The 16,201-nt window shown below is 43.7% G+C and overlaps 1 protein-coding gene across 4 annotated transcripts in view; it reads left to right on the top strand.

The window, feature by feature from the left end:
- The first annotated feature begins 11,503 nt into the window (after positions 1-11,503).
- The window catches only part of PLEKHA5 (pleckstrin homology domain containing A5), a 278,604-nt gene continuing 273,906 nt past the window's right edge, over positions 11,504-16,201 (top strand). For all 4 annotated transcript variants that reach the window (XM_030214050.1, XM_030214049.1, XM_030214048.1 and 1 more), the window contains exon 1: positions 11,504-11,620. In XM_030214050.1, coding sequence (XP_030069910.1) covers positions 11,529-11,620 — 92 coding nt within the window. In that variant the 5' untranslated portion in view covers positions 11,504-11,528. The remainder of the gene's footprint in view (positions 11,621-16,201) is intronic.

Below are 16,201 nucleotides of genomic sequence, written 5' to 3'. Positions count from 1 at the left end.
TGCAGGGAAGTAACATTTATATCTGTGCATGGAGTATAAGGGATTCTCCACTAGGCTTTTAGAAAAACAAAGGTTCACAAAAGGACTGTCTCTGATGTATTACAAAGCAGGGCAAGGTGTACAGATCTGCTAACTGGCTTTTAGGTAGACTATTGAGAAAACATTCACATAACCAATACTGGATATGAATTTGAAAGATCATTTCTTATTGACCACTTTCTTCTAAGCGATATAAATATGATAATACAGCATAAAATAATAATCACAGCACCTGTTTCTAAACCCTATTACCCTAACCATGACTCTCCTGGTACCTCATAAAGGGGTGATCCCACTTTGGTTCATCCTTTCAGGAATAACCCAACCCTACAGAAGGCCTGGTCTGAAGGACAGCCTGACATAGTCGACCACCAGATCCTGATAAAACTAATAGACAAAACTGGCATAGGTGGAGAAGTACTAGAATGGGTTAAGGGATTCTTGACAGCCAGATCCTACCAGGTCAAGATGGGTAACACACTCTCCTCCACATGGACGGCAAAATGCAGAGTCCTGCAAGGATCGCCGATATCACCTACACTTTTCAACATAATAATGACCCCACTGACCAACATACTGGCAAAACATGGCATTAACCCTTTCATCTATGAAGATGATGTGTCAATCTAATTACCATTTGACAAGAACCCGACAGAAATCTCAACCAAAATACCCCAAGGAGTGAATATCCTAGAATCCTGGGCAACTGCATTCAAATTAAAAGTGAACAAAGAGAAAACACAATTCCTAACCCTTATATCCACCTACTGCAAGAACACCTTCCCCAGCATCACTCTAAAGAGTGTGAAAACAATGCACGACCATCAAAACTTCAAGCGAAGTTTAAATACCTATCTGTTTTGCAAGGCCTACCCTATTGATTCTACTTAAATGCCTCAACTCTACAATGCATCTATACATACATTGCAATGGATATGTGATTTCTTATCTCCTTGTCCCTTATTGTACCCGTTTACCCCTACCTTACCTGACCCTTTTTCTAATTGTATTTGTTTAATACATACTGTACTTGGCCTTCACCATTATGGTATTTTGTAAGCCACATTGAGCCTGCTAATATGTGGGAAAATGCAGGATACAAATGTTGCAAATAAATAAATGGACATAGCACACAGCCTGAAAGTCCTATGGTTAACACTAGACAGAAACCAGACCTTCGAACAACAGATAACAAATGTCATAGCGAAAATGTTCTGAACAATGTGGAAACTAAGACACATAAGAAGCTACTTTCCAAGAACAGTCTTCTGCGTGCTTGTGCAAACACTAACCTTAGCACACCTAGACTATTGCAATGGAATCTATCCTGGGCGCAAAGATCAGATCTTAAGAAAATTACAAACAGCACAAAACACCACCGAACGGCTAATTTCACGGAAAATCTCGCTACGACAGAGCCTCACCACTACTCCAAGCCTTACATTGGCTTCCTGTCAAGGCAAGAATAACCTTCAAGCTATGCATACTGGTCTACAAAATCATATTTGGTCTAGCTCCAAAATAAATGGTGTACTTAATAACCAATGCAAAATACAAACACACAATCAAGAAACTACCTTACGGGACTATATGATACAAATCAGCTTACTCCTCAAGCTTCACATGTCTATGCAAACAGAATTGGAATGCACTCCCGAAATCCTTAAATATTAAGAAAAACTACTTGAACTTCAGAAAACATCAAATGCTCTTCTTCAAAAAATTCTTCTACGAAGACTCAAAACAGACCTGTTACCAGGAAATGGATGGAGATTTGAACCTAGGCTCCAGAGGACATTTTCTTTCTCTTTGCTCACGTTACCACAAAGGCAATATACAGGGAAGTTGCAGGAGTCTCTCTAGAAACATAAAAACATGGCAGCAAATAAGGGCCAAATGGCCCATCCAGTCTGCCCATTCTCAGTAATCTCTAACTCTTCCTTTCCTAAGGAATACCACATGCCTGTCCCACGCTTTGTTAAATTCTGACACAGACCTCGTCTCCACAACCTCCACTGGGAGGCCATTCCACGCATTCACTACCCTTTCGGTGAAAGAGTATTTTCTTAGATTCCTCCTAAGTCTAGTTCCTCTTAACTTCATCGTATGCCCCCTCATTCCAGAGTTTTCCTTCATTTCAAAAAGAATCGCCTCTGGTATATTGACGCCATTTAAACGTCTCTATCATATCCCCTCTCTCTCGCCTCTCTTCCAGCGTATACGTGTTGAGGTTCCTAAGTCTGTCTCTATATGTTTTATGGTTATTTCCCTACCAGAATCCTTTTCTCCAGGTTCTTCAGCTTGCTTGCAACTCTGAAGGCAGATTTTCTGGATCCTCTATACGGGGGAGGCAAGTCTAATTTTAGTCCATTCCTCCTTAAGATGAGGAACCTTCCTCCTCACTACAGACAGTTGCACATAGAAGGGACAGAGAAAACAATGATGGTATATCTGTGTTTGCAATTATGACCAAAACAAGTTGAGGGAGTTAGAATTACCACATGCCTACTGACTGTGCAGTCACAGAAATCAATAGGACCTTTCAGAAACATTATAAAGTTATCAGCCTGAATTTAAAGCAATGGTGGGATGTCTGAAAGCAGACGGTCCTCAAACTATCACTCTGCTGCTTTTTTTTTTTACTTTCAGTACCCTTGTACTAAAATAGCAAAAATCAGGTACGGATTTGGTCTGTCTACTTGTGTGCATGCAGAAACCAGTTTCCAGAAATCACTTTGCAAGGGTAAATGCTGATGTATCCAGGTAAACTGAGTGTTGAAAATTGCCCAGGTCTTACCTAGCTAAAAGTACCTGGGCAGATTGACAACACACAAGATTTAGCCAGAGAAAATGCAGGTGGGCCCAGGAGCATGTTTACATCAGGGGAGAGGAAAAAAGTAAAGTAAGGATTTGGGATTGAGCTGGTTCTCATAGGTTCAAGGCAAGTTATGGTCAGGTATTTCAGGTATTTTCCTGTCCCCAGAGGGATTCCATGTAAGAGGGAAAGATCGATCCTGCAGCAGACAGTTTTTTGTTTTCAAATGCTGGCCACCCTGAGTTTTTTTTATAGCCTGGTTTTTAGCACCAGTATCTGCATACAAGCTGGTATTAAAAATCCGGATATAGAATAGCTGCTACTCCTTAATCTAAGATACCAACGATATTCAGACCAGATAGGTTACCAGGTAAAGTTAAGGCAGCCTGAATATCACTGTAAACCGGGTCTCTGCCCAAACTCTGGCCCCCGAATCGTCCCAGCACCACCTGGAGGTCTGTCCACGTAGTCAGTGGCTTTACCAGGACCTGCCGAGTACCAACTCCTAAATCTGTAACTGAAGCAGTGTAGGATTGTGACTTGCCCCATCACAAGGCTACTCCTTCAAATCTACATATCCTATTTTTAAGGAAAAATACACATGCAAAGCAATTTCTCATGGCAGTCTCAAAGAGAACGTATGCTGGTGCAAGCAGAAGGAAGACAGCTGGTCTTTAAATTGGAACTGAATTTTTGGCGTTTGAAAAAGTCCCTCATGAAAGCCTCTTCAGGAAATTAAAAGGTCATGGGATAGGAGACGAAATTCTACTGTGGATTAGCAAATAGGAGCAAATGGTCAGTTTTCCAAACAGAGGGCTAGAGTTACTAATGTTTTGCTAGTACATTAATGCCTGGTGTTAGTAACTTCACAGTTCATTGCATAAAATGGGAACTGTGGTAAAAAAAAAAAATGCATTAATTGCAGTTACACAGGGGTTCGCATCCCAGGCCTCGGGACACACCGAGCCAGTCTAATATGTGGTACCAATATGCAGTAATCACAATAACATATGCGAATGCACTGGCACAGCTTAGTAACTGCAACTATGCTGGGACGACTGTTCTTTCACATATTCATTAATGGCCTAAGAAAAGGGAGCAGAGTACAATGTGGTCAAATCTGCACATGATATAAAATTATTCAAAGTGGTCAAAATGCAGGCTGACAGTGTGAGTTAAATAGTCTGCTGGCGGCGGTCAGCATTTTTTGACCACTGCCAGCAAGTAAAATCGAATTCAAACATATCATCTTTGTGGAAAGCAGTTTGCGGAGTCCCTCAGGGTTCACCATTTTCACCAACACCCTTCAACATAATGATGATTCCACTGGCCAAATCCTTATCCAACTCAGGCCTTATTTATGCTAATGATGTTACAATTTATATACATTTCAGACACGATCTGACAGAAATCACCAATTGACCGCAATCTGACACTTGAAAGACAAGTAAATTCCACTACAAAGAAAATGTTCCACTCAATGTGGAAACTTAAACGTATAAAACCTTTCTTCCCACAAGATGCATTTCGCAACTTAATACAATCAATGGTATTAAGCCATTTAGATTACTGCAACGGAATTTATGCAGGTTGTAAAGAGCAACTAATTAAGAAACTTCAGACCGCACAGAATACAGCAGCCAGACCTGTTTGGAAAATAAAATTTGAAAGTGCCAAACCCCTTCATGAAAATTGCATTGGCTTCCCACCAAGGAACGTATTGCTTTCAAGGTTTGCACTCTGGTCCACAAGATTATTTACGTGGAAGTTCCTGGATACATGTGGAATCTCATAAATCTATCACCCAGAAATAGTACCAGCTTTTCCCGAACCTACTTAAATTTGCATTATCCAGTCTGCAATGGACTTAGATACAAATCAACTTATGCATCCAGCTTTTCTTACATAAGTACACAACTGTGGAACGCTTTGCCTAAAACCATGAGATCTATCCATAACCATCTTAACTTCAGGAAATTACTGAAAACCAACTTAAGAAGGCCTACCCCCCTGACCCAAGTTAACTTTCTACTTCCTGCGACACAGCAAAACTATGGACTGTATTGGACTTCTATCACCGCCCCCTCTTTATCTCTTTGTTGCCTTATACTTATGTTTCTAACATGCTTACTACTGTATTGTGTATTTGTATTTTACTGAACCAGAGCCTGCTTCTTCGGTATTGTGTACGCCACATTGAGCCTGCAACTGAGTGGGAAAATGTGGGATATAAACGTGTTAAATAAATAAATAAATGATGCCCAGATTATGCCATGTCTGGATACCATTATTGAATATCCAGGTTCATGTGGGTCTGCTATTTCTTTTGTGGTTAGTTGTGATATTCAGCACTTAACCTTCTAAACGACACTGTGTAAACAGGACTGTGTTTTATACAGTCCAACTTGCCCAGTTAACTTAGGCGGTCATGGTAAGTGATGAATATCGACACTTAACCATGTAAGTGCTCATTCTGCCCCTTGACCGCTGACGAAATAGCCAGTTTTCAGTTTAGTGGTTAGTGCAGAATATCAACGGATAAACCTCACACACGCGATTTAACCAGTCATAAGCCTCTCCTGCCCAGTTAAATCATGTTGAATAACCCCTATGAAACTAAGGAAGATCTGATGAGACTGAGAAATTGGACACCAAAATGACTTATGCTATTAAATGTGGTTAAAAGCGGTGATTTACCTAAAGGAAAAACCTAGTTATACAAAATGTTGGGCATCACCAAGGAGGAAAAGGATCTTGATTGTGCACAACATATTGAAACCCTCAGCTCAGTGTGCAACTATGATCAAAAACGCAAACGGAACGCTAGGAATTACTAGGAACGGAGAATAAAGGATGGACATAACAATAATGCCCCTCCACCAATGTCCTTCTGGTCACCCCATTTAAAAAAAGATACAGAAGAGGCCAAGAAAAGGGCAATAAAAAGGATACAGCTCGGTTATAAAGAGAGGATAAACAGGATAGGGTTCTTCCATGAAGAGAAAGCTGAGACGGGATAAGATAGAGGTCGGTGGAACAGCTAAATAAGAGACAAGCATTTGCTCTTTACAACTGGGTCCATGAAGCTAACTAGCACCAGCCAATGAATAATTACATTATGGAATTTACATAATGTGGGCAAGGCTGAATTTAGCCAAGATTTAAAAAGATGTGGATACATTTCTAGAAGCAGGTCTATTAAGCATTATTTAGGGGTCACTCTTGCTTGTCTTTTGAAAGGGAACAACATGGAATCAGCTTTCCTATTGGTAAGTGATGAGTAAACCGGTCACTCTTGGAGGGACGATGCTGGGCTTAATGAACCAACTTCGCATCTGTTATGTTCTTAATCCATACAGGAGGATCCAGACAAGAACCAACCAGTCATATCAACATCCTGAGGACCAAGATATCCAACGTTTCTGTACAGCAATGTCTGCGGCAGACTTAAAGTCACTGAATCATCCCTAGAGCTTCAGCGGATGATTAATAGTCTGTTTACATTAATCTCCAGCTAAGTGTAATCCATGTCATATTTTTCAAATGAAGAAGTCTGTTTTCAGTGAAGTCTTTCTTTAGCACAACCATTTTCTGTAGAATTTAGTATTTGGATTCTGGCGACCTGGGTTCCCAGTAGAGACACCAGATGGTCCCTGAAGTTATCCTTCCCCCAGCAGTAAAGAATTTCTTCTCCTCACCAACTTCCCGTCTTGTAAGAATGGACAGAGGAAGGCACAGCTATAAAAACAGCAGGAATACATTGAGGCATATTTTCAAAGCACTTAGCCTTCCAAAGTTCCATAGGTTTCTATGGAACTTTGGAAGGCTAAGTGCTTTGAAAATGTGCCTCATATTATGTTTGCCCACTTTCTAGTATGGAAAATGTGTAGTTTTGCGTAACACATTACCTTCTCTGAAAAGTCACTGCATTTTCTAAAAATGATCTGTGCTGCAGTCATTTCAGTGTGCACTGGCCACACAGCAAAGCATAACAGCTGCTGGGATGCAGCCTATGAAAACTGATCAGGCAAGCCATAAAGGAAAATACTGGTACAGCCTGACATCCAGCTCACCAGAGAGCAGAGCTGCAGCTGGTAGGGCAAAGGGAAGAGGGTTCCTGTACATGTGGCCCTGACTGAGGGGTTGGTGGCATAAGAGACAAGGAAGGCTGAGAGACAGGTAGAGCTGGTATCAAAGAGAGGCAGAATTTAGAGATGAGAAGAGCTCAGAGGGAGTGGCGTGAGAATGAAGAGGAAAATGAAGAAAATATGGAGAAAGGGAGAGCCACGGAGGAGGAAGAGGATTGTGAAGTCTGAGGAAAGTTCCTGGTGTTATGTAAGACACAACTGGAGAAGGGTGGGGAGTCAGATGAGGAACGAAGTGGTAGAGGGACATCCTGTGAACTAGAGAATCATGGCAACTACAGAAGTAAGGAGATATGCTGATCACTACTGTGAATTTCTATATATTTTCACTTGTATTATAATATATAACCACACAGTACATGGAGGCAGCTGCACAAAACACACCACTGTGTAGGAGCCTCTGGTGTCACTCCTTAACCATTTGTATAATACATAGAGAAGAAGAAGACCCAATATATTTCCTTACTCAGAAAGAAAAAAGATGCAGCGCTGAAGAGAACAGGTCTGGAAGTCTTTGACAATTTCCTGCATTTATTTGAAAAAGAAACATAAAATCCCACATTATTACAACAGAACCAATTAATACCCATTGAAAATCCAAGGCTGTGCCTCTTTAGGGCTCAAGAGGGTCACCTCTTTTTAAAATACATCTCAAAAGTTTGAAAGTAGTTAAGAATTTTTGATGTGGCCCTTTTTGTGTCAGAGGAGCTGTCCAGCCCATGGTGCTGAATATTAATGAAATGCACATTCATTCTTGTTATTTTAGTAGGATGACAAATTCATGCATCCAGCTGTCAAAGGATGCTCATTTCTTGACAACAAGAATAATAATAATTAATGTATCACTGTCAGTTTATATCAAAATTCGCAAGCTACGTTATTTCAGGAAAAATAACTGAAGATCAAAGCTGATGTTATTTTTCCTGCCCTGCCTTTTGCCCCTATATGGCAGCCTGACACCTAGTGGTAGTACAGTAAGATTACTGCTAGAGGTCATGGGTTGCATTTTGAACCTGAATCTAGCTGGGTCAGGAGCTCCTGTCTCGAACCCCCTAGACCAGCAGGGACAGTTTGAGCTAGGCATCAGAGAGGGTGGGGGCATTTGTTTGAGATCCATAGGGGCCTATGGGTAATGAGAGCAGGTACATGTATCTTTGGTGGGGGGGACGGAGGTTTGGAGATCTTCGAACCCTGGACCACGATTATATTTTAACTGCACTGGCCCTTTAACTTGATCACAAATTGTGTTATTCCTTTACTATGGTAGTCACTAACCTGCAGTACTGTCTTGGTACAGGTTAGTGGCTCCTGTGGCAAGGTAAACTATAACTAAACTTTCAGATTTTACAACAGTTTAGTAACTTCCCTCCTCAATGGAGAAGCATAAATAGTGATGTGCCCAGGGGATCTGTACTGGGACTAGACCTTTATAACTTATTTATAAATGATATAGGAAAGGGAGACATGAGTGAAATGATCAAATTTGCTAATGAAATAAAATTATTTAAAGTAGTTAGGTCATAACATGATTGTTGGAATTGGGGGACTTGGCATCAAAGTGACAAACGAAATGTTACATGTGGGGGAAAATAATCCAAAACCATAGGCAGACAAGGCTGGGTTCCACATTAGGCATCAATATCCAGGAAAAGTATTTAGATCTCAACATGGTCAATATGATGAAACCCTTGGCTCAGTATGTGGTGGTAGATCTAAAGCAAATGAATATCAGGAATTATTGGAAAGAATTTGAAAATAAAGGAGAGGAATTCATTATGCCTCTGTGAAGATCAATGTTGTGACTGCACCTTGATTATGTGCCGTTCTGGTCAACACATCTCAGAAAAGTTATAGTGGGACTACAGAAGGTTCAGTTGAGGGTGACAAAAATGCTAAAGGAAATGGAACAACACCTCCCTTATGAAGAGAGACTAAGCAGGTTAGGGCTCTTCAGCTTAAAGAGGAGATGACTGAAGCCCAGATGTACAAAGGTCCCCGTAAAGAATCGCTCTGTTTTTCCACCTCGGCAAACCAATTTGGAAATACAGAGGGCTTATCAAAGTGAATCGCAGGCAAATGTGTTGCTCGCAAAAGCGGCAAGCAGCTCAAAGGGGGGGAGGGGAGCCAGTCGATCAGCTGAGCATGCGTAGAACAGCCAATTACTAAACGTGTCTGCTCTGCGCATGCTCAGAGTGGCGCTTGTATACGGCTTTCATACACGCAAAGAAGCTGCTGTATGAAAGCCGGCGTAGCTTTTTTTGCTCTCAAAACTGCTGTGGGCCATGCTCGGGGGTGTGCTTCCAGGGCTGGAGCAACAGCTGATGGGCAGATTGTCGGGTTGGGGCTCCGGCGTTTTCCCTGCCTCTCTCAAAATGATCTCCTAAATGCACTACTTTTGTAAGGAAGCATCAGGATATGAAAGGAGTGAAGTTCAAACTTTAAAAAAGGGTAAAGCTCACTTGTGACAATGAAGAACTTTCAGGACTGACTGCTCCAGACCTCCTGTTACATTTTACATGCTTCTGTGCATTGCTTTGCATCCACATTTGTATAGTAATTAGCTAATTATAATAGCTTTGCATACAATTTTCATTAGCTGCTACTGTGACAGGAAAACAACTTGCAGAACCCTTTTGTGCATGTCTGGCTGAACTCCGTGCTCGTTAAAGCGGTTAGAGCCAGTGTAAAACCCACATTGCTGGCTTGTTAGGTTTTGTGCATCTTGCTCTGAGAGGGGATACGATAGAAGTTAATAATTATGTATAGGGTGGAAAGGTTAAATAGGCAATGGTTATTTATCTTTTCAGCAACAGAAAGAGAGGATTACACTCCATGAAACTAATCACCAGCAAATTGAAAACAAATCATAGAAAGTTTTTTTCCCCACAGAGCACATAATTAACCTGGGGCATCTGTTGCAGAAAGATGTAGTCATGCTGCCTGATATTTAAAAGCATTTAACCGGCCAGGAACAGCTCCTGGCCAGTTAAATAGTACTTAACCGGTTATCCAGCAATATTCAGCTGGAGACAGCCAGCTATCTCCGGTTAGCCGGTTAGCAGATAGTTGGGTATATTGTGCAATATAACCAGCTATCTACCGATATTCAGTGCATTGCTGGCTAAGTTTGGCGGCCAAATTGAGCTGTCAAAATAGCTGCAATATCTTTGGTCAGTTTAAACTTAACCAGCCAGTGCTGAATATTGGCTTGCCTGGTTACATGTAAACCGGTCAAAAAACACCTGGATATTTAATGCTCAATATCAATTGCGGGAGGCAGCCTGGTTACCTCCTGCGGACTGGTGATTAACATAGGTGATTAACATAGCAGGATTCGAAAAAGGTTTAACCAAGTTTTTGGAGGAAAAATACAAAAAAATAATTATTAGCCAGTTAGGTTTTCAGGAAATCCACAATGAATATGCATAAGATAGATTTGAAACAAATGGAGGCAGTGCATGGAAATTAATTGCATGCATATTATGGACATCTTGAAAATGAGACAGGCTTAGTTTGTCCTAAGGACTGGGTTGGGCACCCTTGTTCTATGGCGGTGCTTCTCAACTTAGTCCTAAGGCTGCCAACTGGATCCAGATTTGCAGGGCAGAGTTGATCCAGGTCTGTGTTTACCCTGTTGCATACTGGGACCTGTAGTTCTGATTTCATTGTATTGCCTAAGAACAGCAAGGCCAGAAGTGCCAGCATGCACTGGGATAAACCCTGTCCTGCAACTGGATCTAGTCGGTAGCCTTATCTTAGGGGCACACATAGCCAGAGTTTCAATACATCCACAATGAATATGCATGAGACAGATCTGCATACCAATGAGTCACAGCATGCAAATTCATTGTAGCTATCCTGAAGACTGGGCTGAGAAGCAGCAGTGCTCTAGGGTGTCCGATATCTTGAGTAGACCTGGCTGCACAATTAACAGCAGTTTCAGCGGCCAGTAACAGCTCCCGCTCCCCCTGCGCTCACACAGGAAAGGACGATGGAATATAACTAAGACATTATTAGCAGAGGAGAGCGCGCACCTCCATACGATACTCCGCCCATACCTGGCAAACTGGGGGCAGTGGGGCACGTCGGCTAAAACGTCACATGGAAGGGAGGAGTCAAGGCGGAGGGGGAGGAGTTAACGGGTGAAGCGTCACGGGTTGAAGAAGGAATCAAGAAAAACAGGGAACAAAGGGGGAGGAGTCTAATAGGCAGCAAAACAAAACCTTCTTGAGCAAAACGGAGAGGGGGGAGGAGTCAGAGCGGAGGGGGAGGGGTTACAAGGTGAAGCGTCACCGGTCGATGTAGACATTAAGGGAGGAGTGGAAGGAGTGCGAGCAATAGGGAGTGAGGGAGGAGTCTAGCGGCGTCATGGAGGGAGGAGTCAGACAGACTTGGAGTCACGGGGTGGGGGAGGAGTCGAGAGGCGAAGCGTTGGGGGTTGTGGGCGGGGTCAGCGGAGCGTCGTGACGGGCGGGGGAGGAGGCGGAGGAGGGGTTGGGGTTGAGCTGCTGCTCGTCGGGGCCGCAGACATGGCGGCGGATCTGAACCTGGAGCGGGTCTCCTCGCTACCCCGGACCTGGAGCTTTGGCGTCACGAGGGCCGGACGCGTCTTCTTCATCAAGTAATTGTGCTTCGGGAGAGGGGGGGAACCGGTTGGGCAGAGCACTGCAGCTGCATTACTCCCGCGAGTAATATTACCTCACCTGTGAGCACTGCAGCATTCCGGGATTATTGTTTTGTACTCTGTCCTGGGAGCAGTCTCTCACGTGGGAGGTTCCGATCCGATGTAGTAATATTTCTGATACTCTAGAGCAGTCTCACGTGGGAGGTTCTGATTTACTGTAGTAATAATCCAGATACTCTGGAGCACCCTCTCACGTGGGAGGTTCCGATCCGATGTAGTAATATTTCTGATACTCTAGAGCAGTCTCACGTGGGAGGTTCTGATTTACTGTAGTAATAATCCAGATACTCTGGAGCACCCTCTCACGTGGGAGGTTCCGATCCGATGTAGTAATAATCCAGATACTCTGGAGCAGTCTCACGTGGGAGGTTCTGATTTACTGTAGTAATATTCCAGATACTCTGGAGCAGCCTCTCACGTGGGAGGTTCCGATCCGATGTAGTAATAATCCAGATACTCTGGAGCAGTCTCTCACGTGGGAGGTTCCGATCCGATGTAGTAATAATCCAGATACTCTGGAGCAGTCTCTCAAGTGGGAGGTTCCGATCCGATGTAGTAATATTTCTGATACTCTAGAGCAGTCTCACGTGGGAGGTTCTGATTTACTGTAGTAATATTCCAGATACTCTGGAGCAGTCTCTCACGTGGGAGGTTCCGATCCGATGTAGTAATATTTCTGATACTCTAGAGCAGTCTCACGTGGGAGGTTCTGATTTACTGTAGTAATAATCCAGATACTCTGGAGCACCCTCTCACGTGGGAGGTTCCGATCCGATGTAGTAATAATCCAGATACTCTGGAGCAGTCTCTCACGTGGGAGGTTCCGATCCGATGTAGTAATAATCCAGATACTCTGGAGCAGTCTCTCAAGTGGGAGGTTCCGATCCGATGTAGTAATATTTCTGATACTCTAGAGCAGTCTCACGTGGGAGGTTCTGATTTACTGTAGTAATATTCCAGATACTCTGGAGCAGTCTCTCACGTGGGAGGTTCCGATCCGATGTAGTAATATTCCTAATACTCTGGAGCAGTCTCTCAAGTGGGAGGTTCCGATCCGATGTAGTAATATTTCTGATACTCTAGAGCAGTCTCACGTGGGAGGTTCTGATTTACTGTAGTAATATTCCAGATACTCTGGAGCAGTCTCTCACGTGGGAGGTTCCGATCCGATGTAGTAATATTCCTAATACTCTGGAGCAGTCTCTCACGTGGGAGGTTCCGATCCGATGTAGTAATATTTCTGATACTCTAGAGCAGTCTCACGTGGGAGGTTCTGATTTACTGTAGTAATATTCCAGATACTCTGGAGCAGTCTCTCACGTGGGAGGTTCCGATCCGATGTAGTAATAATCCAGATACTCTGGAGCAGTCTCTCACGTGGGAGGTTCCGATCCGATGTAGTAATAATCCAGATACTCTGGAGCAGTCTCTCACGTGGGAGGTTCCGATCCGATGTAGTAATATTTCTGATACTCTAGAGCAGTCTCTCACGTGGGAGGTTCCGATCCGATGTAGTAATAATCCAGATACTCTGGAGCAGCCTCTCACGTGGGAGGTTCCAATCAGATGTAGTAATATTTCTGATACTCTAGAGCAGTCTCTCACGTGGGAGGTTCCGATCCGATGTAGTAATAATCCAGATACTCTGGAGCAGTCTCTCACGTGGGAGGTTCCGATCCGATGTAGTAATATTCCTAATACTCTGGAGCAGTCTCTCAAGTGGGAGGTTCCGATCCGATGTAGTAATATTTCTGATACTCTAGAGCAGTCTCACGTGGGAGGTTCTGATTTACTGTAGTAATATTCCAGATACTCTGGAGCAGTCTCTCACGTGGGAGGTTTCCGATCCGATGTAGTAATATTCCTGATACTCTGGAGCAGTCTCTCACGTGGGAGGTTCCGATCCGATGTAGTAATAATCCAGATACTCTGGAGCAGTCTCTCACGTGGGAGGTTCCGATCCGATGTAGTAATATTTCTGATTCTCTGGAGCAGTCTCTCACGTGGGAGGTTCCGATCCGATGTAGTAATATTTCCGATTCTCTGGAGCAGTCTCTCACGTGGGAGGTTCCGATCCGATGTAGTAATATTCCTAATACTCTGGAGCAGTCTCTCAAGTGGGAGGTTCCGATCCGATGTAGTAATATTCCTGATACTCTGGAGCAGTCTCTCACGTGGGAGGTTCCGATCCGATGTAGTAATAATCCAGATACTCTGGAGCAGTCTCTCACGTGGGAGGTTCCGATCCGATGTAGTAATATTTCTGATACTCTAGAGCAGTCTCTCACGTGGGAGGTTCCGATCCGATGTAGTAATAATCCAGATACTCTGGAGCAGCCTCTCACGTGGGAGGTTCCGATCCGATGTAGTAATATTCCAGATACTCTGGAGCAGTCTCTCACGTGGGAGGTTCCGATCCGATGTAGTAATATTTCTGATACTCTAGAGCAGTCTCACGTGGGAGGTTCTGATTTACTGTAGTAATATTCCAGATACTCTGGAGCAGTCTCTCACGTGGGAGGTTCCGATCTGATGTAGTAATAATCCAGATACTCTGGAGCAGTCTCTCACGTGGGAAGTTCCGATCCGATGTAGTAATATTTCTGATACTCTGGAGCAGTCTCTCACGTGAGAGGTTCCGATCCGATGTAGTAATATTCCTAATACTCTGGAGCAGTCTCTCAAGTGGGAGGTTCCGATCCGATGTAGTAATATTTCTGATACTCTAGAGCAGTCTCACGTGGGAGGTTCTGATTTACTGTAGTAATATTCCAGATACTCTGGAGCAGTCTCTCACGTGGGAGGTTCCGATCCGATGTAGTAATATTCCTAATACTCTGGAGCAGTCTCTCACGTGGGAGGTTCCAATCCGATGTAGTAATATTTCTGATACTCTAGAGCAGTCTCACGTGGGAGGTTCTGATTTACTGTAGTAATATTCCAGATACTCTGGAGCAGTCTCTCACGTGGGAGGTTCCGATCCGATGTAGTAATAATCCAGATACTCTGGAGCAGTCTCTGACGTGGGAGGTTCTGATTTACTGTAGTAATAATCCAGATACTCTGGAGCAGTCTCTCACGTGGGAGGTTCCGATCCGATGTAGTAATAATCCAGATACTCTGGAGCAGTCTCTCAAGTGGGAGGTTCCGATCCGATGTAGTAATATTTCTGATACTCTAGAGCAGTCTCACGTGGGAGGTTCTGATTTACTGTAGTAATATTCCAGATACTCTGGAGCAGTCTCTCACGTGGGAGGTTCCGATCCGATGTAGTAATATTCCTAATACTCTGGAGCAGTCTCTCAAGTGGGAGGTTCCGATCCGATGTAGTAATATTTCTGATACTCTAGAGCAGTCTCACGTGGGAGGTTCTGATTTACTGTAGTAATATTCCAGATACTCTGGAGCAGTCTCTCACGTGGGAGGTTCCGATCCGATGTAGTAATATTCCTAATACTCTGGAGCAGTCTCTCACGTGGGAGGTTCCAATCCGATGTAGTAATATTTCTGATACTCTAGAGCAGTCTCACGTGGGAGGTTCTGATTTACTGTAGTAATATTCCAGATACTCTGGAGCAGTCTCTCACGTGGGAGGTTCCGATCCGATGTAGTAATAATCCAGATACTCTGGAGCAGTCTCTCACGTGGGAGGTTCCGATCCGATGTAGTAATAATCCAGATACTCTGGAGCAGTCTCTCACGTGGGAGGTTCCGATCCGATGTAGTAATATTTCTGATACTCTAGAGCAGTCTCTCACGTGGGAGGTTCCGATCCGATGTAGTAATAATCCAGATACTCTGGAGCAGCCTCTCACGTGGGAGGTTCCAATCAGATGTAGTAATATTTCTGATACTCTAGAGCAGTCTCTCACGTGGGAGGTTCCGATCCGATGTAGTAATAATCCAGATACTCTGGAGCAGTCTCTCACGTGGGAGGTTCCGATCCGATGTAGTAATATTCCTAATACTCTGGAGCAGTCTCTCAAGTGGGAGGTTCCGATCCGATGTAGTAATATTTCTGATACTCTAGAGCAGTCTCACGTGGGAGGTTCTGATTTACTGTAGTAATATTCCAGATACTCTGGAGCAGTCTCTCACGTGGGAGGTTTCCGATCCGATGTAGTAATATTCCTGATACTCTGGAGCAGTCTCTCACGTGGGAGGTTCCGATCCGATGTAGTAATAATCCAGATACTCTGGAGCAGTCTCTCACGTGGGAGGTTCCGATCCGATGTAGTAATATTTCTGATTCTCTGGAGCAGTCTCTCACGTGGGAGGTTCCGATCCGATGTAGTAATATTTCCGATTCTCTGGAGCAGTCTCTCACGTGGGAGGTTCCGATCCGATGTAGTAATAATCCAGATACTCTGGAGCAGTCTCTCACGTGGGAGGTTCCGATCCGATGTAGTAATATTTCTGATACTCTAGAGCAGTCTCTCACGTGGGAGGTTCCGATCCGATGTAGTAATAATCCAGATACTCTGGAGCAGCCTCTCACGTGGGAGGTTCCGATCCGAT

The sequence above is a fragment of the Microcaecilia unicolor genome, chromosome 9 (assembly GCF_901765095.1).
Source record: "Microcaecilia unicolor chromosome 9, aMicUni1.1, whole genome shotgun sequence".
Taxonomy (NCBI): domain Eukaryota; kingdom Metazoa; phylum Chordata; class Amphibia; order Gymnophiona; family Siphonopidae; genus Microcaecilia; species Microcaecilia unicolor.
The sequence above is the reverse complement of the archived record's forward strand: the minus strand, read 5'-3'. Positions and strand labels throughout refer to the sequence as shown.